The 26,803-nt window shown below is 46.5% G+C and overlaps 2 protein-coding genes across 7 annotated transcripts in view; one reads left to right on the top strand and one right to left on the bottom strand.

Moving 5' to 3' along the window:
• The first annotated feature begins 1,083 nt into the window (after nucleotides 1-1,083).
• YPEL1 (yippee like 1) lies at nucleotides 1,084-25,649 on the top strand. Of its 5 annotated transcripts, XM_019437401.2 has the most exons (6): nucleotides 1,084-1,298; nucleotides 5,064-5,131; nucleotides 17,039-17,321; nucleotides 20,104-20,147; nucleotides 21,060-21,168; nucleotides 25,425-25,649. In XM_019437401.2, exons 3-6 carry the CDS (start codon nucleotides 17,205-17,207, stop codon nucleotides 25,620-25,622), a joined length of 468 nt encoding a protein of 155 aa, XP_019292946.1. In that variant the 5' UTR covers nucleotides 1,084-1,298; nucleotides 5,064-5,131; nucleotides 17,039-17,204; the 3' UTR covers nucleotides 25,623-25,649. The 5 variants fall into 5 exon arrangements, with proteins under 5 accessions (XP_019292946.1, XP_019292945.1, XP_053758307.1 ...); XM_019437400.2 differs by lacking the exon at nucleotides 5,064-5,131; XM_053902332.1 differs by lacking the exon at nucleotides 5,064-5,131 and having other exon boundaries at nucleotides 1,089-1,298; nucleotides 22,479-25,649.
• The window catches only part of PPIL2 (peptidylprolyl isomerase like 2), a 31,182-nt gene continuing 29,674 nt past the window's right edge, over nucleotides 25,296-26,803 (bottom strand). Inside the window, exon 21 of one of the 2 annotated variants that reach the window (XM_019437397.2) lies at nucleotides 25,296-26,771. The gene's annotated coding sequence lies outside the window, so the exon portion shown is untranslated. The remainder of the gene's footprint in view (nucleotides 26,772-26,803) is intronic. The other variant, XM_053902330.1, reaches the window with a different exon arrangement.

The raw sequence follows: 26,803 nt of genomic DNA, 5'->3' as shown, positions 1-26,803 counted from the left end.
ATCTTGAAAATTCACAAGAAAAAGGAACATCCCCATCCCCACCCCCAGTTGGAAATTAAAGATCTGAAAGGCTTAACAGTTAATGAAGAGATGCCAACACACATGTGACAAACGCATCTTAAAAATGATCATGAGTTCCGACTTTACAGCCACATTTGTAAAAGGAGGGGATTTGGAGAATGGCTAAGTTCTGACAAATGGACGATAAACAGAGACATTCTAAGTACAGTAATCAGATGCACACCCAAAGACCTAGAGAGATCTTTAAAAGATATACTGCATTGCAAAAAAAGAAACAAGATCTAACGCTAACATGTATAAAAATGTTATATACATTGTTACCTCAGCACTTTTTTTTTTAAATTATGTTATTCAAAAAACAATTTATAGAGGAAGGCTGTGGGACCAACAAAATAATGACATGAGAGTCGTTGGGGGACGGAGTGTGGACGTCGAGATGGGACGGGCAGCCTGGGGGGCCAGGACGGCTTCCTGGAGGATGGGGCTTCCTGTCGGGTCCGATTTGGGGGTTCTGGAGCAGAAGAGAGCGAGATACAGTTAGAGGTTCTCAAGTAGAGTGGCTTGGAGAGTTCAGGGCGGGTGGTCGGAGTGGAGGACCCCATATTCTGGGGACCGAGTCTCTGAGTGGTCCAGCCAGGGAAGCCCGGGTCCCGCTCGTGACCAACCCGTGCGCCCTGCTTCGGTCCTGGAAGCCCAGCGTCCCCTCGGCCGTTCCAGGCGAGCGGGGAGACCGAGTGACCCGCAGGTTCCCGAGCGCCCGGGTCCAGACCAGCCCGCGCTTGCGCGCTGAGATCTTCTTTGAGTCTGCCCCGCGCCCCGCCTCGCCTCGCCCGGCGCGGCCCCGCCCCTAAGCTTTGCAATCCTCATAGGCTGGCTCCGAGGCCGCTCTCGGTTGGCCGACCAATGGGAGTGCGTCGCGCCCCGCGGCACGTGCGCCCCCGTCCTGCCCGGCCGGGCGCGAGCTGATCGAGCTCCCGGGCGCCGAGCGCGCGGGGCGGGAACGCGCGGCGCGGGGCGGGGCGCGGGCGCTGCAGCGCGCTGATTGGCCGGCGCCGCGTTCCGAGGCCGTTAACGGCGGCGCGGCCGGGCCGCGGCTCCAAAACAAAGGGCAGGCGGCCCGCGGGGCGGCGGCGGGAGGATGCCTCGCGCCCTGCCGAGGCGCCAACGGCCGCAGCGCGTCCGGGGCCGCGCCGGGGCCGCCTGAGAGCCGAGCCCGCGCTGACCGGGGCCCGGGCCGGATGGGCGCTGCGGGCCGGGGCGCGGACCGCCGAGCGGCCGTGAGTACGGGCGGGCCTGGACGCTGTTGAGCGGGCGGCTACTTTGTGGCGACCCGAGGCTCCTGCGGCTGCGGGCGGGGCCCGGAGGCACCTGTTGGGCGTCCGGGCTGGCGGGCGGGGCGCGAGCGGGCTGCACCTGTGGATGTTTTTGTTCTGATTTGATGTTTTAATTTGCTATTTGGCTCCGTGTTGGAACAGACCACAAAGCCTAATCTTTGATTTTGTCCCCCTGTCTCCCCCCCCCCCCCCCCCCGTCTCCTTCCCACTTCGGCCACGAAAAAATTAACAGAATGAATTAGATGCCTGGTGTGTAATAGGCTTGTCCCTCTTTAAAAAAAAAAAAATGTTGTGACCGGTGAGGGAAATGAGGACAAAAGAGGTCTCCTAGGAATGTTTATTAAAGGGGAGGGGGTGTTTTCAAGTTGCCCACATAAAGATCGTGACTAAAATGAATCGTCCTCCGTATCAGTTCCCCGCTTGTGGCACTCGGATTTTACTAAAGCAGAGCTTGCAAAAGCCTTAGCTTGGGAAACCTGCTAAGTAGGGTCCCCCTCCCCCAGGCCTGCCTCTGACATCTTTGATGTCCAGATAATGCGCTGTGTTCCAGGATGGAGGGGTGGGGGTGGGGGAGCTGTAATTTCATTTTGGGTAGATAATGACTTTGGAAGACCCCAGTTTTCCCACCCCCAAGCTTTTTCTGTTCACTTGCATTTTTTCTTCTTTGTAGTCAGAACGTACACACTTTAACCTGTTGTTTCTTTTGCCAAGAATATTCTTCTTTCCACCCACCTCACTCCTAAACTCCTACCCAAGCCTCAAGAGGAGGCTTACCTCCTCTAGGGAACACTTTCAGGTGTTTCATCTGAGCCAGCTGCCCCTCTCCCACACCCATGCACCCTCCAACCTCTGCTCCCATCTAGTAGGTGTGACAAAGGTTTGCTGAGTCCCTGCTCCATGCCAGGAGCTGTGTTTGATGCTGGTTTTGAGTTTAGTAATCCTGCACTTGTTCTCCCCTACTTCTGGCCCTGGGCTCTTGGGTGGCAGTAGTGGCATAATTGAGGAATGCTAATACTGAGGGCTCTCCTAGACCCTTACACCTCCCATGGTTAGAGTGTTTCCTTCTCGTAGGAACCTCTCCACGGTAGGACGGGGGCAAAATCATATCCTACCATGGACCTACAGCACAGGGTCTGGCCTGTATTGGGCACGTAAAAAAAAACCAAACAAACTGATCTTCATTACCAATCTGAATAGTGGCCTCAAAGATTTCATCTTTAAGGAATCTCTGTACCCAACATGGGGCTCAAACTCACAATCCCAAGATCAAGAGTTGCATGCTCCACTGACTGAGCCAGCCAGGTGCCCCAATAACCTTTGCTTTTTAAACAAACTTTTTGTTATGGAATAACTTTAGATTTCCATAAAAGTTGCAAAGATAGTACAGACAGTCCCAATATGCCCCACACCCAGTGTTCCCCATTGTTACTATCCTACAGTGCTGTGGTGCATTTGCCAAAATGAACAACTGACATGGATACACCCTTGTAACTGAAGTCCAGACATTAGATCTTTCCGGTTTTGAAGCACTGAAATGTGTAAAGCCCTTTATATTGGGGGCAGTGTTCCTGTAATGCCTATTCTTTGATTCCTGCCCGTTGTCCTGTCTCTCAGTTTCACAAGGACTGCTATGCTGAGGGGCAGGGATGAGCTGGGAGAGGGAATGGGACTGCCAATAGAGTTTTACTGCATTTTTCCAAACCCTCGGGGACTGATAAATGAAAACTAGAATATGAAGAAGCAGTATTCTTAGTTATTCGGTAGCATGTATAACCACGTCAGCCCTATATGAAGTGGCCCTATAACCACTTCAGAGCTGTTCCAATGCGCAAAGCTGGCAAAACCAATACTCAGCTGCTGGAAATGCTTTAAATGCCAAGGTCAGATTGCCAATAGACTCTGCCTGGGTGGATTTAATGCCAGGAAGATATAAAATTGGCATTTCAAGAAGCTACTATGCTAAACTTTAATAACACAAATTCTGTTACCCTTGGAGCCCTGATTAAAACACAGATAAGCAAGGAAACCCCTATTGTTAACTAAGCCCATTGTGGCTATTTATTGCTATCCCTTTCAATTTGTAAGGGCTTGTCTGACTGTGTAATGACATCTGTTCTCTACCTGCTGGGTCTTTGATTTTGCCTTTTCCACATGTTCTGTTAGATCTAAGATACCGGAAATAACTTCACTAACAACTTACCTACAGTTGTAGAAAATATGAACACTGAAAAAAAAAAAAAAAAAAACAGCAATAGAAGTGCTTTCAAACCATCCTCTGATGCTCTTCATTTGAGATTCATTTGGTTGTATGTTTGTTAGATCTGCTAATCAGCAAAACCTTTAGGGGGTGGAAATTTTGTCAGGAGGATCTCAGGGGAGGTTGGAGAAAGTTCTGAACAGCCAAGACCCAAGGGCTGAGGGTTCTGGGGACGACAATGCCAGTTGGATTCATAAAAGCAGTCACCATTCCTCCTGTGATAGACACCCTGGGGCACCTGGGAAGGCTGCCTGCTGGTGATAGTAAAATGGAAATCCTGGAGCCAGCCCACTGTCGTCCACACCCAAGAAAGGGCCCCTTAATCTGGCACCTGCAGAGCCTCACAATCAGGACCAGATTCCCTTGGGGCTTATGAGGTGTGGAGACACCCTTGCCAACCCTCTGTCATACTGTAGCAATGACATGACATCTTGTGTAATTCTCTGGACCTCCTTGTGAATCGCAGTTTACCCACAGATAAGGTAACAGCTTGGCTTGAGGTTCCACGGCCACCAAATATGTGGCGTGGTCTGAATTGAGCCCTCTTGTACCTTTGGTTCCCCCCTGCCCCATACCACCGCCCGGCAGCCTGTTTCTTTCCAGACCCCACCTGCTGGCTCCCTCATGGTGCCACACTCTCACCCCTGAGCACTGGCCCACTTCTAATTGCTCTTTGCATCTCTAGTTTTTCTGTCTCTTGCCCCAACACAGGGCATCAAATGTTCGATTATGTTCTTTTTAACTTTTTTTAAAGTTTATTTATTTGGGGGAGAGAGAGAGAGGGAGACAGAGGATCCAAGCAGGCTCTGTGCTGGTAGCGCAGAGTCCCATGCTGGGGCTCGAACTCACGAACTGCGAGATCATGACCTGAGCCGAAGTCAAGCGCGTAACTGACTGAGCCACTCAGGCACCCCACCCCCCATTATGTTCGTTTTAGTATGCAATTAAATAATTACAGGTTAAGATTCATACTCTCTGTCCTCCCACTTCCGTTGGCATTTGGGTCTAGAGCCCACCCTTTCAAGTGAGAAGGGCAGTGGTGTGTGGATAGTGCCTTGGCCTTTCCCCCTTGTTGATACCAAGGAAGCCAGTAGCCCCTGCTAGGATGTGTCCCAACGCCCTGGCTCTGGGGAACTTTGTTACCAGTGGGTGAAATAAAAAAGAAGGTATTCCAAGTTGTTGCAAAAGAAGGGCTCAGTGCGAGCACATTAATCAGTAGTCTGGTGGGAGACAGATGGTGGAGGCAGGACTTGAGGCAGGAGGGAGGAGAAGTGAGGACTGGAGCTTGGAGAGCAGAGGCGCCTAGCCACTGGGTGTTGAAAGAGCCCAGACACCCCTTCCCAGATCCCCCAGAGACGCAGAGCCTGGGGGAGGCCAGAGAGCCAAGGGGGCTTTATTTGGGGGCAGCCAGATAGGCGGTAGGGCTGAAGGAGTCTTCTCATCTCTCCCAGTGGGTCCACTGATCACCAGGCCTGCAGTTCCTGAAATGTGGAGGAAAGCATTTCATCCTGTAATTCAAGTAAGAAGGAAGACTGTATGAAGGGAAGCTGGTTCTGCCAAAGGCAAACTAGACTCATGCTATTGCCCATTGATGTGAATCCTTCCAGGCCTTTCCATGCACGTGCTGTGTGTGTGTGTTTGAACAGTGAGTACATACATTTGGTGTCAAAAATCAAAAGTTACCAAAAAGCATACAGTGTAAGGGAAGTTGCCTTCCCCCATCCTTCCTACTCCCAGGTGAGGTCCAGCCTTGGAAATGTTTATCAGCGCATTTACCCTTCTCCTTTGGCTAGACTTGAGATGGTTTCTAATGTTTTGTTATTGTTGAAAATATTGTAACAACCTTTATCCAGTTATTTGCACATGTGCATGTCAGTTCTTAGGTAAAATGCCCCAGATGGGCCTGAGGTCTAGGGGTGTGTGCCCAGGAGTGCTGATAGGTGTTACCAGGTGGCTACAACAAGCCCTCAGCAGTGGTGGTATCAACTTTTTAAGTTTTATTTATTTAAGTAATCTCAACATCCCACATGGGGCTTGAACTCACGACCCTGAGATCGAGTCGCATGCTCTTCTGTCTGAGCCAGCCAGGTGCCCTGGTGGTATCTTTTTAAAAAATTTTTGCCCACCTGCTGGGTTGTAAGACATACCAGACTGCCTTTAATTTGCAGTGATGAGTGAAGTTCACACCTGTTCATGTGTCTTCAGGCACAGAGGTCCAGGGCTTGGACTATGGCTTGGAATCCACAGCTTACTAGCTGTGTAACCTTGGCAGATTGGTTAACCTCTCTGGGCCTCAGTTTCCATATCTGCTCAGTGGGACTAATAAGAACAACCCCCCCATCTTTTAGGGTTGCTGCCAGTTCTTTGATTCTCATGAAATCAACAGCTTAAAATAGTGCTGGTTTGGGCTGGGAGTCTCTTCAGAGCCCCTGTGTTTCCTTTTCTGTGATGGATGTTAATGTCCCTGCCACCCACCTGGGGTTCCACTTCCACCATGAACTCTAGCTGAATGCTTTCTCTGCCTGGTGCCTCCCTTCCTCCTCACAGGGGAAGTGGTGGGTTGGGACTGGAGCTTATGTGCCAGGAGCGGTAATACTGGGAGGTAACATGGTGGCACGGATAGTAGAGAGGATGGGTATCCCCAGGTGTGGGGAAGGGAGCCTGCGGCCCTCGGGCAGCCTCCAGTCCATCCTGTAAATGTCAGAGCTGCTTGGTTGGGGCTTTATTTCTCAGTGTTTTTGTCTTTAGAAGTGTGATAATGGCACCATATGGACATGGGCCTGATTCACATTCTCTTAAAATAATTATACATGTTTATTTTAGGAGAGAAATTTCTGAAATCCAGAATATTGTTTTTGCTCTAAGAAATTACCCTGCACAAATACCTTTTGGGGGGATGGTTGCTGCCCTCCAAACCCAAGAGAAACACAATGTCCTGTAGTAAACGTGATTCACTGAATGCATTTGCCTTTTAGTTACTTCACGGTGGTTCTTAACTTGCCAGTAGATCTGGTTGTACAAGCCCATTTGTACACTGGTTGCCTGAAAACTTGCCCATGATTTCCCCAGTGCCACAGTGGATATCCAGCTTATTTACTTAAGCTTATTTACTTAATTTTTGAGAGAGAGTGAACACACAAGGGGAAAGGAGGGTGGGTACAGAAGATCTGAAGTGGGCTCTGTGCTGAGAGCCGAGAGCCCAATGCAGGTCTCAAACTCATAAAACCATGAGATCATGACCTGAGCCTAAGTTGGATGCTTAACCAACTGAGCCACCCAGGCACCCCTGGATATCCAGTTTAAAAGCCAACTGAAAACACAGTGTGACACACCCCTCAGTGACCATGAATCCAGGCCTGGCTGTTTCTCTGCCAGGACACCCTTTGAGGGATGGTGACAGGGGTGGAGGTCAGGACAAAATGGTAAAATGTGTGTGCATGAGACACACTCCTGCTTTTTTTTTTTTTTTTAATAAATTTTTAAAAGTGTTTTATTTATTTTTGAGACAGAGCATGAGTGGGGGAGGGGCAGAGAGAGAGGGAGACAGAATCTGAAGCAGGCTCCAGGCTCCAAGCTGTCAGCACAGAGCCTGATGTGGGGCTCGAACCCACGAACTGTGAGACCATGACCTGAGCCGAAGTCAGACACTCAACCAACTGAACCACCCAGGCACCCCCACACTCCTGCCTTTCAAAGGTTGGCCATGAGTGCTGAGCATGGACAAGGCTCAGTAAAGGTGACAGGGCCGTTCCACAGAGGCAGACCTACTGGACGCTGGCAGCTCCTCAGGTAGAGGACACCTGGGGCGGGGGCCGTCCAGTGGAGGCTCACAGTGGAATGGCACACATCCATGCCATCGAGCAGAAAATAAACAGAAAACCCTTGGCAATTTGCCACTTTGAAAGGTGTTGTCCCATACAGAGGGAATTGCACGCGAGCTAAAAGTGAGAGGTTTTCTCCGTTCTTATGAATAAAAGTGAAACAAAAAAGTGTTTTTGTTTTCAAGTAAACTCTACCCCCTGACGTGGGGCTCAAACTCATGACCCCGAGATCAAAGAGTCACATGCTCTGCCCACTGAGCCAGCCAGGCGCCCTGAAATCACTTGTTTCAAGGCTGGAGGGCAGTTTCTGTAGTTCTCCAGTCATGGGGAACAGTGTTTCGGCCACTAAAGGGACAAGACTCCAAATACCTGACCAGCTAGCTTGTGAATAATCTGAGATTCCTGTTTGTCGGCCCCTTCACTGTGTGCTTTTGGAATCTTTTAGAATCAGAGGGAGTCTGAAGAAAGGAAAGAAGGGACAAAACTTAAGCCTCCTTTCAATAAAAAGAGAAAACTCAGGTGAAGATATTAAAACAGACTCAACATGAGTTCGGTAAGAAATAAAGTCAGGAAGCACCTGGCTGGCTTAGTTGGTAGAGCATGCGACTCTTGATCTCAGGGTTGTGAGTTCAGGTGTGGAGCCTACTTAAAAAAAATAAGTCAGAACAGGTTCATTCCTTCCTTATTGGTCATTACTGATGGGTGGGGCATGTGTGTGTGTGTGGATCGACTTCGTCTACGTGGCCAGTGTGGGACATTGGGTGGGGACACAGGAGATGGAGATGGGCCGGTGCAGGTGGTATCTGAATTGACACTCACCTCTGTGACCTGCCTCTGTGACCTCCCTCAAAGATGGGAGGGATGCCAGGGTTCAAATTCATAGAGTGTCCAGTAGTTTGGGGCAACCGAAAAAACCTGATAAAATGTATTGGGACTAATGTGATATCATGAAAAAGTGAAAGTTTGAGGAATCACTGATCTGGAATATCTCATATAATCAGACTTCTTCAGAACTACCTTAACACTTGGTTGAGAAGACCATATTTTGGAGAAAGAAATGGAGCTTCATTTTGGAGGATAGATGTGTAGGTGTGGATGTGTGTCTCTTGTGTGGAAATTTCCTCCACAATATTCTTTTTTATTTAATGTTTACTTTTTATTTATTTTGAGAGCAAGAGCGAGCGAGTGCGGGCGGGTGCAAGCAGGGGAGGGGCAGACAGGGAGAAAGAGAATCACAAGCAGGCTCCACGCTGTCAGTACAGAACCAGACAAGGGGCTCAATCTCACAAACTGTGAGATCATGACCTGAGCCTAAATCAAGAGTCAGACGCTTAACCAACTGAGCACCCAGGTGCCCCCACAATATTCTTGTAGTTGAGTTTCTCTGTTGGGAAATGGGATGAACCATTAATTTTTGTTTATGGTATGAAGTAGGATCCAGCTTTTTCTTTTCCTGTAGATGGGTATCTGTAATGTCCAGCACCATTTTTGGAAACCTCTCTTTCTCAGTGAAGTGTAATACCACTTTGCTATATCTGGTGTTCATCTATGAATAGGTCTGTTTCTGGGCTCTCTTTCGGGTCACATTGACCTGTTTTCCTGTCCTGTGCCCGTGCCTTGATGACCATGGAAAATGGCAGGACTTGGGGCAACTGGGTGGCTCAGAGCCTGGAGCCTACTTCAGACTGTGTGTGTGTCTCTCTCTCTGCCCCTCTCCCACTCACACTCTGTGTCTCGCACTCAAAAATAAACATTATAAAAAGAAGAAAGGAAGGAAGAAAATGGCAGGACTTGCTCTCTGGCAGACTCCGGTAGAGTACATGCTTCCTTTATGCTCTTTAAGAGGGTCCAAGTGTCCTCACTAGTTTTTAAGCTTTTTTTTTTTTTTTAATATTTATTTTTGAGAGAGAGCAGCAAGAGCACGAGCAGGGGAGAGGCAGAGAGAAAGGGGGACAGAGGATCTGAAGTGGGCTGTCAGCACAGAGCTCAACACGGGGCTCAAACTCATGAACTGAAAGATCATGACCTGAGCTGAAGTCAGACCCTCAACCTACTGAGCCACCCAGGAACTCCTTGTCTTCACTATTTGACCTTTGACATGATGGGGCTCAGGGTGTACTACCCTAAAATATGTCACCATATTAAATATCTTAAGCTGGAGGAATTTGAGAAAATGGCAGAAGGAGGAAGGTCACTCTGACCTCCCCCTTTGCCTTTATTCCCTGAAACAGGTCATTAAACTCCCATGTGAAAGGTGCCCTTCTGTACCAGGAGAATGGAAATTCTTACCACCAGAGACCAGGAATTTGGGGCAAAGAATTCTGTGTAAACAAACCTTGTTAAACCTACCCCACCTTCCTAATTATTTCTTCACCATGGTCTGCCCCTAGCCCGAACCCCTCTGCCTTGTCAGTTCTTCACAAATAAATGGTTTCTTTGTCTAAAACGTAGAAAAGCTCCCTGCTCCGCTGCTTCTTTGGGTCTTCATTCTTCTGTGAAGGCTCCCAGGTACATGTAAGCATTCAATAAAATTTGTGTGCTTTTCTCCTGCTAATCTGTTTTTGCCAGTTTAATTTTTAGACCCAGCCAGGGACCCCAAGAGTGTTGAGAAAACTTTTCCCTCCCCTACAGACACTTCTAGGAGAAGTTTTAAAATTACATCTCTCTTGCTGGCTCCCTGGCTTGCATATGGGTGCACACACACACACACACACCTCAACACATCTTCCTCGATTTTTATTTGAATTGGATTTAATTTAAAAATTACTTTGGGGCATCTGGATAGCTCAGTCGGTTAGGCATCTGACTCTTGATCTTCACTCAGGTCTTGATCTCAGGGTCGTGAGTTTAAGCCCCACACTGGGCTCTGTGCTGGGTGTGAAGCCTGCTTAATTAAAAAAAAAAAAAAAAAAGGGGTGCCTATGGCCTGGGTGGCTTAGTAGGTTGAGCATCCAACTCTTGGCTTTGGCCCAGGTCATGATCTCCTGGTTCGTGGGATCAAGCCCCACTTTGGGCTCTGCGCTGACAGCACTGAGCCTGCTTGGGATTCTCTCCACCCCTCCTTCTGCCCCTTCCCCGCTTGCATGTGTGTGTGCACTCTCAAAATAAATACAACTTTGAAAATAATAAAAATTACTTTGAGGAGAATTCATATGTTTATAATATCTTCCAGTCCTGATCTTGGTGTATCTCTCCATTTATTAAGGTATTCCTTATTGTCCCTCAAAGTTGTATACTATTCTTGTAAAGGTGTTTCAGATCTTTGAATTTATTCTTACTTTGTGTTGTTACACTGTTGTAGAAGTGTATATTTTCCATTCTAATCTTTATGCCTTCTTGCCTTGCCTTCCCCAGCTGGCTGGGATTTCTGGAAGTGCTGAATGAAAGTGGTGATATGGAGGTTCATTCCTGATCTCAAAAAGAATGTTTTCTAAGTCTGACCATTGAACATGATGTTCACTGTGGGTTTTTTCATCTTTATAGGTATCTTAACAGATATCTATAAAATCTATCTATAACAGGTACCTATAAAATTAACAGATAAGGAAGTTCCCTGATGTCCCTTAGTCTTCATGGAATGTTAAAATTGCGAATGGATGTTAAATTTTGTCAAATGCTTTCTCTGCATCTATTGAGATAAACAGATTGAGGGAACCATAGGCAGTACATTTTATTAACTAAATTTTCTAACGTTAAATGATTTTGTATTCTTGTGATAAAGTCAACCTAATTGTATTTTATTATCCTTTTAAAATAGTATTTGATTCTGTTTGGTAGTATGATTTAGGATGTTTGCATTTTGGCTTATGAGAAGAAAATTATAGTGAATTTTATTCTTTCACTGCCCTGGTCAAGGTTTAGTATCAAGTTAAGCTAGCTGTGTTCACTTTGATTTCACTAATGTTAATCAGATCTGAATTCAGGTTTGCTCTTTTCTTCCTGAGTCCTATTTTTCAGTTGTATTTCTTCCAGGAATTTATGTGTGTGGTTTGCATTTTCTTTTTTTTTTTTTTTTTTTAATTTTTTTTTTTTTCAACGTTTTTTATTTTATTTTTGGGACAGAGAGAGACAGAGCACGAACGGGGGAGGGTCAGAGAGAGAGGGAGACACAGAATCGGAAACAGGCTCCAGGCTCCGAGCCATCAGCCCAGAGCCTGACGCGGGGCTCGAACTCACGGATCGCGAGATCGTGACCTGGCTGAAGTCGGACGCTTAACCGACTGCGCCACCCAGGCGCCCCTGCATTTTCAAATATATTAAATTGATCACAACATCCGTAAATCTCACTCAAAGAAAGTGATATTCCATTTCTATTTCTGCCAGGTTATTGCTTTGATCTGATCTCTCCCCCACTCCCCACCTTCCCTCCAATCATTGGAACAAAGCTTTATCAGTTTTATTAGTCTTTCTGAGAACAAACTTTTGGCTTCATTGAACCTTGTATATCCATGTTTTTCTTGTCTGTTGCATTGAATTTTTTACTATTTCTATATATTTTCTTTAGGTTTCTCTGTCAGTTTTCTAACATCTGAAAGATGGGTGTTTAGTTCATTAATTCCACCTGTCTTATTTTCTAATCTACCTTCTAGAAGATTTTATGTTTCCTTGTAAATACTAGGAAGTACTTACTGTTTAATTCAAAATATCTTCTAATTTTCATTGTCCTTAGACCCATGGGTGTAAAGAAATATGTTCCTTTTTTTCTCTTTGGATTATACTTTTAAAAAAATCAGTATAATTGACATACAATAAATATCTTAGTGGCTTCAAGTGTAAATCATATGGACTGGATAATTTTATATATTATGAAATGATCCCCACCATAAATCTAGCTATCCTCTGTCCCCATACAAAGTTATTACAGAATTACTGACTATATTCTCTATCTGTACATTACATCCCCATGACATCTTTATTTTCTAAATGGAAGTTCCTACCTCTTAATCCCCTTGACCTGTTTTGCCCATTCCCCCAATGCCTGCCCCCTCTGGTAACCAACCATTTGTTTTCTGGATCTGTGAGTCTGTTTTTGTTTTTTCTTTAGATATAAGTGAGATTGTATGGTATTGGTCTTTCTCTGTCCGACTTATTTCACCTAGTATAGTACTGTTGATGTTGATCCATGTAAGATTTCATGGTGAGATGGTAAGATTTCATTCTTTTTATGGCTGTGTAGTATTCCGTTTCTTCTTTATCCATTCATCTATCGATGGACACTTGGGCTGCTTCCATTGCTTCCCTTTTCTCCACATCCTCACCAACACTTGTTAATTTTTTGTCTTGTTGATAATAGCCAGTCTGACAGGTGTGAGGTGATAGCTCCTTACAGTTTTGATTTGTATTTCCCTGATGATGAGTGAGTGATGTTGAGTAGCTTTTCACGTGTCTGGTGGCCATTTGTATGTCTTCTGTTGAAGAATGTCTATTAACGTCCTCTGCCCATTTTTTTAAGTAGGCTTCATAGTCAGCATGGGACTCAAACTCATGACCCTGAGATGAAGAGTTGCATGCTCCACCGACTGAGCCAGCCAAGTGCCCTCTTTGCCCATTTTTTAAAAAATTTTTTATATGTTTATTTCTTTTTTGAGAGAGAGACAGAGTGACAGAGCATGAGTAGGGGAGGGACAGAGAGAGAGAGGTACAGAACCTGAAGCAGGCCAGGCTCTGAGCTGTCAGCACAGAGCCTGATGCAGGGCTCAAACTTACAATGAGATGACCTGAGCTGAAGTCGGATGTTTAACTGACTGAGCCACCAAGGCGCCCCCCTCTCCTGCCCATTTTTAATCAGGTTGTTTATTTTTAAGTTGTGTAAGTCCTTTATATATTTTGGTTATTAACCCTTTATCAGATGTATGATTTGTAGATATCTTCTCCCATTGCCTGGGTGGCCTTTTGTTGATGGTTTCCTTTGCTGTGGAAAAGCTTTCCAGTTTGATGTAATCCTATTTGTTTATTTTAGCTTTTATTGCCCTTGCCTAAGGAGACTGGTCCAAAATACATTTTGCTAAGAATGATGTTAAAAAGCTTACTGCCCCTGGTTTCTTCGAGGAGTTTGTTGTTTTCTGGTCTTACATTCAAGTCTTTAATCCATTTTGAATTTATTTTTGTGTATGATGTAAGACAGTGATCCAGTTTCATTTTTTTGCATGTAGCTGCCTGCAGTTTTCCCAAAGACCATTTATTGTATATTCTTGCCTCCCTTGTCATAAATTAATTGACTGTGTGTGTGAGGTTTTTTTCTGGGCTCTTGATTCATTCCATTGATGTGTGTGTGTCTGTTTTTATTTATTTATTTTTTGTATTTTTTAATCTATATTTTTTAATTTAATCTTTTTAATGTTCATATTTGAGAGAGAGAATGTGAGCAGGGGAGGGTCAGGGAGAGAGGGAGATACAGAATCTGAAGCAGGCTCCAGGCTCTGAGCTGTCAGCACAGAGCCCAGCGTGGGGCTTGAACTCATGAACTGCGATATCACACCTGAACTGAAGTTGGAAGCTGAACCGACTGAGCCACCCAGGCACCCCTGTGTGTCTGTTTTTGTGCCAGTACCATACTGTTTTGATTACTGTTCATTTGTAGTATAGTTTGAAATTAAGGACTATGATACCTCCAACTTTGTTCTTCTTTTTCAAGATTGCTTTGGCTGTTCGGGATCTTTTGTGGTTTTATACAAATTTTAGGATTCTTTGTTCTAGTTCTCTGAAAAATGCCGTTGGTATTTTGTTTGGGATTGCATTGAATCTATGGATTGCTTTGGGTAGTATGAGCATTTTAACAATATTCTTCCAGTCCATGAGCACAGAATATCTTTCCATTTATTTGTGTAGAAAGTAGTACATTTCTGAATTTCTAAGCGTATGAAAATTTTCTCTTGTGGTATTTTCTTATTGATATCTAAATTTAGTGTTTTGTGGTCAGAGAATATATTGTGTTTTCAATCCTTGGAAGTTGGTTGAGACTTGTGTGTTTGGCTTTTCTGAATGTTTGTGTGCTTTAAATGAATGTGGATTCTGAAGTTCTTAGATACAGTTTTCTCCCTGTCTTTTATGTCTAGTTGGTCCATCACATCATGCACATCTTCTGTGTCTATTCATTTGTGTTTGTCTGCTCTGCCAGTCACTGAAAAGAATAAAATAGGAGTATATTTATACTATATATGCTGTATATTAAGTATACTATACATATGTAATAAGTATACCATGTTTATGCTTTATATAATAATCAGTAATCCTACTGTGATTAAAGATTTATCTGTTTCTCCTTACGGTTCTATCAATGTTTGATTTATATATTTTGAGGCTATGTTATTAAGTAGTCAGATTTACACTTTTTTTTAATTTTTATTTTTTTAATTTACATCCAAGTTAGTTGGCATATAGTGCAACAATGATTTCAGGTTTTACTGCTTTATTTTTTTTTTAAGTAATCTCTACACCCAACACAGGGCTGGATCCCACAACCCTAAGATCAAGAGTTGCATGCTCTACAGACTGAGTCAGCCAGGTGCCCTGTCCTTTTGCTGTTTTAGCTACTTTATTGTGAATCACATGCATATAATAAATACACAAAACAGGGGCACATGGGTGGCTTAAGCACCTGACTTCGCTCAGGTCATTATCTCACAGTTCATGGGTTCGAGCCCCGTGTCAGGCTTTGTGCTGGCAGTTCGGAGCCTTGAGCCTGCTTTGGATTCTGTGTCTTCCTTTCTCTGCCCCTCACCCACTCATGCTCTGTCTCTCTGTCTCCCTCTCTCTCTGTCTCTCTCTAAACATTAAAAAAAATTTTTTTTAATACATAAAACAAATATATTGTTAGCAAATAATTATAAACTGTATGTCTGTGTTGCTATCACCCAGGTTCTAGCTTCATCTTTCAACCATTCTGTGTCCTTATGTTTAAGATATGTCTCTTGTAGGGGCGCCTGGGTGGCTCGGTCAGTTAAGCGTCTGACTTCAGCTCGGGTCATGATCTCACAGTTTGTGAGTTCGAGCCCCACGTCAGGCTCTGTGCTGACAGCTCTGAGCCTGGAGCCTGCCTCGGATTCTGAGTCTCTCTGTGTCTCTCTCTTTCTCTGCCCCTCCCCCACTTGCACTCTCTTTCAAAATAAATAAATAACTTAAAAAAATATATATGTCTCTTGTAAATTGCATCTTAGATGAATTTTGTCTTCTATCCAGTCTGACACCTTAAACTACCATTTAGCTTGATGTGGGGCTTGATCCTACAACTGAGATTATGACTTAAGCTGAAATCAAGAGTCAGATGCTCAGCCGACTGAGCCACCCAGGTGCACCTACTGTCCTATCTTTTTAAAGCTGTACAAAACGACACTGCTGTTCTTTTACTCACCTATTTACCATCTTCTTTATTCACCATTCCTTTTTTTAGACTCTGACGTTTAGGTAGTATTGTTTTTCTTCTGTCTGAAGCACACACATCCTTGTACTTCCTTTAGTGGTATTTTGCTGAAGTCAACCTTTATAGTTTTCTGATAATGTCATTCCGGAATTCTTGAAAGATATTTTCACCGGATATAGAACTCTGGAATAGCCAGATATTATCTTTCAGGACCTTAAAGTTACCTTTCCTGACTACCCTCTGGATTCTGTTATTTTACTTGGGAAGTTGTTCTGTTGAAAGGTAGTTTTCCCTCTCCTTCTGGATACTTCTAAGACCTTTATTTCCTTTTCTTTGGTGTTCTGCAGGTGCTCTGCCCCATTTTTCTCCCACTTTACCTTCTATAAATCTAAATATTTTTCTGAGCTTTTACTGTCCTTTTCAAGAAATCAAGCCACATCAATATTGTAAGCGTTTTCCCCTATATTTTCTTCTAGGAGTTTTATAGTTTCCATTCATACATTTAGGTCTTTGATCCATCCTGAGTTAATTTTTTTCACTGTTGTTTTGAGAGGCAGCAAGTAGGGGCGGTGTGTGTGGGGGGGTGGTGACAGAAGATTTGACGTGGGCCCCATGCTGACAGCGGGGAGCCCAATGCAGGGCTTAAACTCGAGAACCATAAGATCATGACCCAAGCCAAAGACACTTAACCGACTATGCCACCCAGGCATCTATTTTTTGAGTCAGTTTTTGTATGCGGTGTTAAATAAGGGTCTAACTTCATTCTTTTGCATGTGAGTATCTAGTTTTCCCAGAACCACTTGTTGAAAAAACTGCCCTAATGAATCATAGCACCCTTGTTTAAAATCATTTGACCCTACACAAGGGTTTATTTCTGGACTCATGTAATTTTTTTTTTTAATTTTTATTCATTTTGAGACAGAGCATGAGCAGAGGAGGGGCAGAGAGAGGGAGATATAGAATCTAAAGCAGACTCCAGGCTCTGAGCTGTTAGCATAGAGCCTGACATGGGACTTGAACCCACAAACCATGAGATCATGACCTAAGCTGAAGTCAGAAGCTTAACTGACCGAGCCACCTAGGTGCCCCGAGGTATTAGTATTCTTTAGGTATAATATTAAAGAATTAGATCTTCCAGTTCTGGCCCCCCCCACCCTATTCCTCAAAACACATACCTCCTGAACATGCCTCCTTGACGTATTTTGTTCCCTCCATAACCCACTACTTTGTCTTGATTCATTGACAGGTTGTGACATTTTTCTCTCGTCCCAGCTGTGTGGACAGTGCCACACGCCCTCCGAACAACAACGGCTCTTGCATGCATATTTCAGTGTCTCTTTTGTCAGAGAGCCCAGCAGAGCCGCGGTTCTTCCGGTGCCAGCCCTGAGCTGAGCGAGGAGTGCCCTGCCGAGATGGTGAAGATGACAAAATCCAAAACTTTCCAAGCTTATCTGCCAAACTGTCACCGAACGTACAGCTGTGTCCACTGCAGAGCCCACCTGGCCAATCATGATGAGCTGATCTCTAAGGCAAGTGGTTTGTGCCCAGAAAATGATGAGATCCCCCTGAGGATGATCAGACCTAATTCGTAGACAAACATTTAACCATTGTGTGACTTTGAGGGTCTGTTGTGTCCGGGAAGTGTAGAGACTCCTGGGCAGCATTGATGAAAGTTTCGTGCATGGTGGAGTGTGACTGCACTGTGAAGTTGGTGTGCTTAGTGTGTTGGTCGTGGTGTTTGTGCAGTGGGTGGGTTTTGGAGGGATAGAAAATCACAAAAAGCAAGAGGAGTAGGTTAGTTTGTCAGAGCAGTAAAGTTAATGTAAAACCAAAACACATCAAAGGAACAAAGGAAGTCTAGCAAATCTGTGGGAAGAGTTTAATAATAAGGGAATTAAGAAATTTTAAAAACTCAGAATGCTTAAGGAGAAAACTAGCCTATCATAGAGGAATGGGGGAAAGAGGATCTTTTTTTTTTTTTTTTATGTTTTATTTATTTTGAGAGCGAGAATGCCAAGCAGGTTCTGTGATGTAAGTGCAGATCATGCTGTAAGTGCTATCGTGCTATAAGCACAGATTACGCAAAACTGTGAGATCATGACCTAAGCCGAAATCAAGAGTTGCACGTTTAACCAACTGAGCCACCCGGGCACCCTGAAGAGAGGATCTTTTAGAAAAATCGTCAGGATGGACACTCTGAACAGGGCCATGGCAGCTGCCCTGGGCACTCTGTGTAGGACCAGGAGCAGCCTAGTAGATGAGAAAAGAACAGCCCAATTCCTTATTATTAAGTTGGACCCTTTTTTAGCAGCGTTTGAGGTCTATACTCAACCACTTGTGAACACGTAAAAACGATTCAAATGTAGTAGGTGGGAAGTTGTGACCGTTCTCTCCTGCCCATCCTTGCAGGTCACCACCACCTCCCCCCATCCTCACAGGTTTGCCTTCTTGGGCTACGTGAACCTCATGCTCCTTCAAAAACAAAGTCAGGAAGTTGGGCCTTTCAGGAATCCCTGCTTAAGCTTCGCACTTTAGTCAGTAGGAAGATTGCTTGCCTACTTGTGTTTTAGCTAGGTGATAATGAACGGTTGTCTCATTTCTGTTTATCATCTAAAATAAACACCGTGAAACGAGGCAGAGAGTTCCTGTGCTCTCGCTGCTGTGGCTCCTTTGTCCATTCAGAAGATTCAAGTCAGAAATGCGAGGGCCTCGGTTCCTGGTTTCTTGGGTGCCTTCCAAGGCAGGCTCCGTGTGTGTCACAGTGTCTGAGTTTGTGGAAGGCAGAGCCACTCTGTGACCGCCAGATGGGGCTGTGTGGCTTGGTGACCTCCCTGAGCCATGCCATCTCAGAGGGCATAGGTGTTTGTTGGCATCATCATGGTGTTGGTTCTGAAGCATGCTGGAGGCCCCATCATGGGGTGGGCCAAAAGGAATTTGGGATGCTTCTTTCAACGAGCCCGAAAGACTGTTTTTTTAATTACATTGAAAGTAGAGACCTGCTAGGTGGAAACAGCCGTGACCTTAACTGAGTATCTCAGGATGAAAGTCATGCTGAGAACCTAAATGCACCAAGCACACGGTCTGCCAAGAGGCATCAGACCTTGCATTTCAGCTGGTGATACAGGAAACTGCTGCTTTTCCTTCCATACATTGTTAGTCCGTAAGTTACCATGTAGAGCAGAATCCAGTTCATATGAGGACAGAGGTATTGTCTTGACAGGTGTTCACGAGCCTCTGGGGCCATCTTTGTCACTAGTAAGCAATGCCTTGGTCCAGGGGAACTATTCCTGGTACAGGCAGGTCTAGTTGTTAGAAGGCTCTGATTTTATCTGTGGCCCACATCTGGCACACCACCTGTTTTCTGTGAAGTATTATTGGATCACAGCCACATTCGTCTATTTATGTATCACGCCAGAGTAGTTGCAACAGAGGCCGCGTGGCCCCCAAAGCCTAAAATATTTATCAGCTGGCCTCGTTTACGGAAGTTTGTAGGCCCGCACTCTAGTCTGACTTCTATCTAAACCCGAACCTCAGATCTGACCATATCACTGATCCAAACCCTGTTTAAACAAGTAAGGATTTGCAGAGTAGGTGAGAGAATTAGGAAAATTGGTCTACCGAATTGAAGGCTGATAAGGATGTGCAGGAAAACCTATGAGATGATTATTTGTTAAATTGGCCATGATGTAATATTCCTTATTCTAGAAAACCACTTGAAAACTCTTCTTAATCTGAAAGCTGTATATTTCTTTTTTTTTTTTTTAAGTTTATTTATTTTGGGAGAGAGAGCACACATGTGAGCGAGTAGGGGAGGGACAGAGAAAGGGGGAGAGAGAATCCCAAATAGGCTTCGTGCTATCAACGCACAGCACCACCCCCTCTCCCCGTCCCCCATGCAGGGCTCAAACTCACAAACTGTGAGATCATGACCTGTGTCAAAACCAAGAGTCAGTTGCCCAACGGACTCAGCCACCCAGGCGCCCCTAAAAGCTATATAACTCAGTCAAAACACTGGTAGCCTCAAGCTAGGTTATACCACAGTAACAAAAAGCCCCCAAGTCACAGTGGCTTACCACAAAGGTCTTGCTCCAGTGAAATGTCTGTCCAGGGTCTGGGAGCACTGTGACTCCTGGGTCCTGTGTGGGGTCCAGAGCCCCGGAGGCCTGTGGTAGCCGTTCCTCAGCTTGGCCCTCTACTCACGTTGAGGCCATGACCTGAAAAAGTGTCTCCACCTTTATTCCAAAATGCAAAACTCACCATCCCTTTTCATCTTACCACAACAGACATGTGACAGCTTTTTCTTCTTTGCAGTCTTTTCAGGGAAGTCAGGGACGAGCCTACCTCTTCAATTCTGTGTGAGTACCACTGCCGTTGGCCTGTGGACCTGCTGTGTTCATGGTCACATTACATTTATTGCTTCTGTACATCCGTGCAAACAATTACTCAAAGGCTAGAATGACCAGAGGGTTTTTGAAAAATTTTTATTTTCATTTAAAAAAATTTTTTTAATGTTAATTTTGAAAGAGAGTGCAAGTGAGGGAGGGGTGGAAAGAGAGGGAAACACAGAATCTGAGGCAGGCTCCAGGCTCTGAGCTGTCAGCACAGAGCCTAATGCAAGGGCTTGAACTCACAAACTGGGAGATCATGACCTGAGCCGAAGTCGGATGCTTAACCAACTGAGCCACCCAGGCTCCCCTTTTTATTTTTTTTATTTTGAGAGCAAGAGGGTGCGTACGAGCCAGGGAGAGGGAGAGAAGAGAGAATCTTAAGCAGGCCCTACACTCAGCATGGAGCCTGTCATGGGGCTCGATCCCACAACCTTGGGATCATGACCTGAGCCAAAACCGAAAGTTGGACGCTTAACCAACTGAGCCACTCAAGCACCCCAGGTCAAGTGTTTTTAAGTGATCTTAAAGAATTGTACCCTCCAGTCAGAGTTTCAGGGAAGAGTGTGCTCTTACCTGAGGAACTAGCTCCCACATGCGGTGTGGTCTGTGCCCCATTTGTGGTGGGTTTGAATTTTACTGCGCTATGCACCACAGAACTGTCACCTCCCTAGGAACCTGGCCCATCTTGGAATTCTCCTGGGGAAATGAACAGTTGTTCCTTCTCATACAAGGTGGTGGTGGGCAGGGGGCGGGAAGGTGGGGCATTAAGAAGAAACACTGGTGCCTTTGGTAACCAGCTAGCTGGAGAAATAACCACCTAAGGCGGGAGCCAGGGGAAATGCTCTGGTCTCCAGCGATTTCCTGCCTCCTCCCCTGTAGGGTGAACGTGGGCTGTGGCCCCGCTGAGGAGAGGGTCCTTCTTACTGGCCTGCACGCGGTCGCAGACATCTACTGTGAAAACTGCAAAACCACGCTTGGATGGAAATATGTAAGTAACTGTCTATTCCAACCTCTTGGACACTGCACAGATTACCAGATAAAACACATTACTAACAGACACAAAATTCGCGAAGGAGTAAGCCCTCCCCCTGGAAGTGTCAATCCATGTTTTAAGATAGAAATTCTGAGCCAACTAAAGATAGATGTAATCACATAGGCACACCTGCGCTCCCAGGGCAGGGGTGACAGCCATGCCTCACAGTCCCACCCTGCAGACCTAGGCCCCTGAGGGGCCCCTGGAATGAGGGGAGGGTCCCACCTGTCTGGGGGACGCTCGCCGACTGGCCAGGCCTGTGGTGGCTGCTGACATTACTTAGCAGTAGCGATGGCAAGCAGAACCGTCTGTGGTGCTCAGAAGTTTCCGCCGCGCCCACTGAGGCCTGGCCTCCCCCTGCCCATCAGAGGTTTGGCCTGTGGGCAGCTTCTGCTCCCCCACACTCCCTGCTCCCGTTTTCCCCACCCCTCCTGTCAACTCCCAGATTTGTCCCTCTGGCCTGCACACCTGGTGCCCCCTGGCCATTGAGTGCACGTCCACCCTGGGCTCTGGCATCTGAGAGGCGTGTCTGGGTGTGGCTGGCACCTGCCTTCATGACGTGCTCTTCTGCAGCGATTCTGGTCATCTTGGTCAGGGCCAGCTGCTCTCCCTCTTTCTGTAATTCCTGATTGTTCCTATTCTCTGCATTCCCCATCACACATGGAGATGGGCTTGGTGAGGCCTGCACACACCCCCAGCCCGTTCCGCTCCACCCTCACTGCCCACCCAAGGGCCTTCTCTTCTTCCAACGTCTTGAATGACCTCCAGGGCACTTGGCATAGTTGCCTTCGCTTGCCACTTATCCGCAGTCCCTGCAAGGAGGCTCTGGCTCCTCAGCCTCCCAGACTGCCTCGCACGTGGTAGAGGCTCGGTAGCAAATTTGAATTAGCCTTTCCCTGTGAGTTTATCAGCAACTTCACAACGAGTAGGAGTGGCCTGTCCTGTCCCAGACTGCCTCGCACGTGGTAGAGGCTCGGTAGCAAATTTGAATTAGCCTTTCCCTGTGAGTTTATCAGCAACTTCACAACGAGTAGGAGTGGCCTGTCCTGTCCTAGGTGTGCTTGTCACCGAGACAGACCCTGCCCCCCGCCGCCCCCCCCCCCCCCCCCCCCCCCCCCCCCCGCCCCGGCCCTGGTCAGTACTGCACACAGATCACCTGGGGAGATTTAATACCATCCACTTATTTTCTTTACCAAGCATGCAGTGAAGCCAAAGTGAAATCGATTCTGTCCTGACACCTTCTTTCTACTTTTTTTTTTTTCAAGGAACATGCCTTTGAGAGCAGTCAGAAATATAAGGAAGGAAAATTTATTATTGAGCTTGCCCACATGATCAAAGACAATGGTTGGGAGTAAAGTGAAAACTTTGTTCTCTTCTGAATCCTATTTTGTGAAACTGTAAATGTAACGGAAACCTAGGAGCATCCTGGATGACAGTATTTCTTGAACTTTGAACCTTGTAGGCTGGCCTCTCCCAGCTGTTCTGGTGGTAAGGTGTCCCCTCAGCCTCTGTCCTGTTCATGTACATGGCTGTTTCCGAAATGTTTCAATGACCTTTTCTTCTCAAGTTCCAGAGAAAGAATTAACCAACTGATGACTTATCCGTCTAGTTAATACCTTCTTTTAACCTATGCCTTTACGATAGAGTTTGGTTGTGCTCTTTCACATTTGATAGAAAACCAAACTGAATTTCTGCGGACTACAGGGTTAGGGTCTTTTTAGAGAGCAAGTTCATTCCTCTCTTTTGGAATGAGGGTACTATAGCCCACTTTTTTCCCCTAATTCGTGAAACTACAAATGGACTGTTCCTCTTGCAGATGAACTGTTAAGGCATAGTGCTCATTTAAGAATCTTCCAGAAGCAGCCAATGAATCTATATGCCAAGGGACCTTTTTTTTTTTTTTAAGCCTTGCTCAAAAACAGAAGACACCACTGATTACATTTTAGATAAGCCATAAATAGAGAAATATGCCTAATGGAACATCTTGTTTATTTAAGCCAACAGCTTCCCTATCTAGAAAGCAAGCATTAGCAAAGGGGTCTGCAGGGGCACGCTATTTAGGCTGCAGTCCGGCAGGGCCCTGGCGGTGGGGCTTCTGCATCAGTTGCTGAGGGTGGGTGGTCCACAGAGTTAGAGTTTAACGCACTGGACCGAGTAAAATCGGATTTCCTTTTCTATTCTGATGTACTTGAAGAAAAAGAATTACTTTTGCATATGAAAGAGGCCAGAATGAGCAGGATAAACTTCCAAACTTGAGATTTGGGAGATTGTTTTAACATTTTTTTCAGGAAAGGTTAAAGTTCTAAGACCTATTTAAACTTTGTAAATGAATATGGGTCTCTTGTGCCCCACTAGTTCTGTCCCTTGAACTGATACAGAAGGGATCTGGGTGGTCTTCTAAGTCCTGTGTCTCAACCATCCACCTGTGCCTCTGCAGGGAGAGGGCACTGTGCAGAATTTTGGCCAATGTTCAGAGCATGGAGGTCAAAAATCATTCCCAAATAAGTTCTGTTTTTCAGTGTTTGAGCCTGACTCCAGCTGCTAGGCCTGGCCAGCAGCTCCAGGGGTCTGGTGGGGCCTCCAGTGTAGCTGGAGACCCCTGAGCCCCCATTGCTGGGGGTGGGGGCAGGAAGAGAGGGCCCAGGGAGGCAGGGAGAGAGAAGGGCAGCGTGCCCAGAGGTTTCTCTGCCGGGCCAATGTCTGAAAGACAAGGTCAGCCCCGTGGCAAATGTGAGCTGGCTGGGAAGGCTGAGAACGGCTTCTAGTCCGGTGGGAGGTCCCTTTCCTCCTTCCAGCCCTCCTGAGCCCCAGAGCCCATGGCCCCCCTGGGTGGTTTTGGCACAGCTGCTCACCTAGTTTCCCTTTTGGCACCGTCTCTCGGGTTAAGCCTTGGAACGTGGGGAAATGGCGCTGCCTTGCTGTGGGTGAGGGCACGGGAGTGCAAGCTAGTGTATACGCATGTCTCCAAGTATCGGAGGCAGATCTCTGTACAGCCGTGTAGGCCTCTGCGTGTACAGGTGCTCCAGCAGGCTGCTGCTTCCTGAGCTGGCGTGCCCCCCCCCCCGCCCCCTCCCCCCCCCAGATGTAGGTTGTCCCAGAGCAGCCCCGTGTTTGAGTTCATGTGCAGCTATACAGCCTTCAGGCTCCCAGGGCACAGTCCTGCACGCATGGCACACTCATTGCCACGGTCAGAAACCTGAAGACGCCGCACTTGAGCTGGCACGTGAAGCATGGTCACCTGCAGCTTCGGTCCTTAGTGGCAACTTTGAAAGGACAGAAAGACGCCTTCATTGAGGAGTACTCCTCTTTGAAAACTTCACCTAAACTGACACCTCCCTTCTTGCCTTGGTGCCTCCATGAGCCTCAGTGCTGTGTCTGAGGCTCCAAGAGGATGAGGGAAATGGGGGTCCTGGGGGTGAGGGCAGGGCTCCCGAGCACTTCTCCGTAAGAGCTTCACGTAAACTGAAGAATCTTCTCAAATTCTTCTGACCGAATTTTGTATATACTAAACTTCTATTTAAAGCTTTTATATGTTCTGGGCAAGTTTACTGCTCCTTCGATTTGAGCACTTTGGTTTTTGTATTGTCTTTTGTGATGGCATTGAAACATTTTTACTAGTGGTCTTAGGAGGCCTTGTTTTGTTTTGTTTTGTTGGTAATTGATACCAACAAAAACCCTTACCACTTTTTTTGTTGGTCTTCTGAAAAACCCAAGCTCCTCTTGAAACCAAAAGAACAGACCGTGAGCTGGCTTCAGGGAAGGACATTCACACACGAGACCACAACCAGATGTGCTGGTAAAGTGTTGGAATGTTCCACCCTTTTAAATTCCTAAACAGTAAATATCATCCTGTGACTTTTATTTAAATTATTTAAAATATTTTTTTCCTTGAAGTTTGGGAGGTGATGCCAGGATCATAAATGCATTTAAACTATGTGGTGTTCTCTGGCACAGCACATCTACTCTAAAAGTGTGGTTTAGTTTTGTTGCTGTTTTATATATACATATATATAGTATTTTTATACCTTAACGCTTATTCTTGATGGCATCTGTCAGATATTACGCGAAATCAGAAATGGGAATCTTTTTTCAAAAGTCCTTTAATTTACCTGATGACTTCACCAGGTACTTACAAAATCCAAGTGGTTTTAATACCTAGAAAACTAAGTTCCAAAATGACCTACAGAAATGTAAACCCTCATTTGTCAAAGGCTCTTGGGTGGATCTGCAGCCCAGAGTGGCCTGGCCATGCCTTGGGCCAGGTGCATGTGGTCACTGGGTGCAGCTGGAGGGACGGACCGATGGACAACAGCCTGAAGGTTTGCCCCTTGGAGCAGGACTGCCAAGCTCACGTACACAAGCCTCCTTCAGCCTCTGCGTCCAGCCCTCTGTCCTCTGTGTCCGTGTGAGGTTCAAAAATAAAGCTTCCAATGTCAGATGTGTCCTTCCCAGTAGCACCTCCTGTTGTGGGCACTGGGGGCCCTGGATTCCCACAGTTCTCATTGTCCATGGCTTCTCCCATGTGGGGTCCTGTTCCTTGAGGTGGAGAGGCAGGTAGTCCTGGGTGTGGGCCACAGGGGAATGTGGCTGTGACTACCCATGGTCCTTGCTGGGCGGGCCTCAGTGAGTCCACGCATAAGGCAACAGAGCTTTCCCTGCTGCGGCTCCGGTCCCATGTGGGGCCATGCGGCCCACTGTCTCCTAGAGCTCTGTGTCACCGGGCTCCCACCAGTTGGGCTTGTGCACGTAGCCCAAGAACGCCTAACCTGAGCTCACCCCTCCTGAACGCTGAGGGGTTAGGAGCCCTCTGGGACTCCCTCTTCACCCCCACATACCTGGAGTCCACGAGCGACTAGTCAGTGGCCTGCAAGTGCGTTTACATGGCTGTCACTGCATCCAGCCCTCTCCTCCTGGGTGAACCAGACTCTTGGGATACATTTCAGGCACAAACACTGGAGTGTAAGCCCTTCACTAATTGGGAGGGTAGTGGTGAGGAGGTCATGAAGAGGGATGAGGGCCAAAGGCAGAGGCTGAGAGGTCACTCCCTAGAGCCCAGGTCCCTGGTTCCAGCTATGGTCACAGGCAAGGGATTGCAGAGGCACAGGGTGCCTGTGGGGCTCAGCCTTGTTCTCAGCACAGAGGAAAGCTGGTGGCAGGCCTGAAGCAGGATGACCACAGGCTGATGAGCTTTAGGCAGGTGACACAGATATGACCTCTGTGTGGATATGCACAAGGGGCTTGAACAGACGCAGGTGAGAGATAAGGGGCTTAGACCTGGGGTTCAGCATCAGAGATGGAAAAAGAAGAGCCCCCCAGCATGTTCTGGAATTTGAAGTTTGGGTGAGGGGAAGAACCAAGGACAAGCTGGAGAGAGTGGTGGCCTGTGCTGACCTTTAGACCATAGGCCTTAGGAGTGGGTGTGAGGAGTGGACAGCCTTGGGGCCAAAGGAGACAGACAGTGGGAGGCGGCAGCTGTCCCCACCCTTCTGCAGAGGCACTTTGGGAAGGCCGAGGTAGCCGTGTCAAGGTCAGGAGCATGGAAACCAGGCTGGCACAGGCTACGGAATGAAAAAAGGGTGGGCAGGCAAGC

Source organism: Panthera pardus, unplaced genomic scaffold (genome assembly GCF_024362965.1).
Source record: "Panthera pardus isolate Hobbes unplaced genomic scaffold, ASM2436296v1 HiC_scaffold_15, whole genome shotgun sequence".
Taxonomy (NCBI): domain Eukaryota; kingdom Metazoa; phylum Chordata; class Mammalia; order Carnivora; family Felidae; genus Panthera; species Panthera pardus.
The sequence above is the reverse complement of the archived record's forward strand: the minus strand, read 5'-3'. Positions and strand labels throughout refer to the sequence as shown.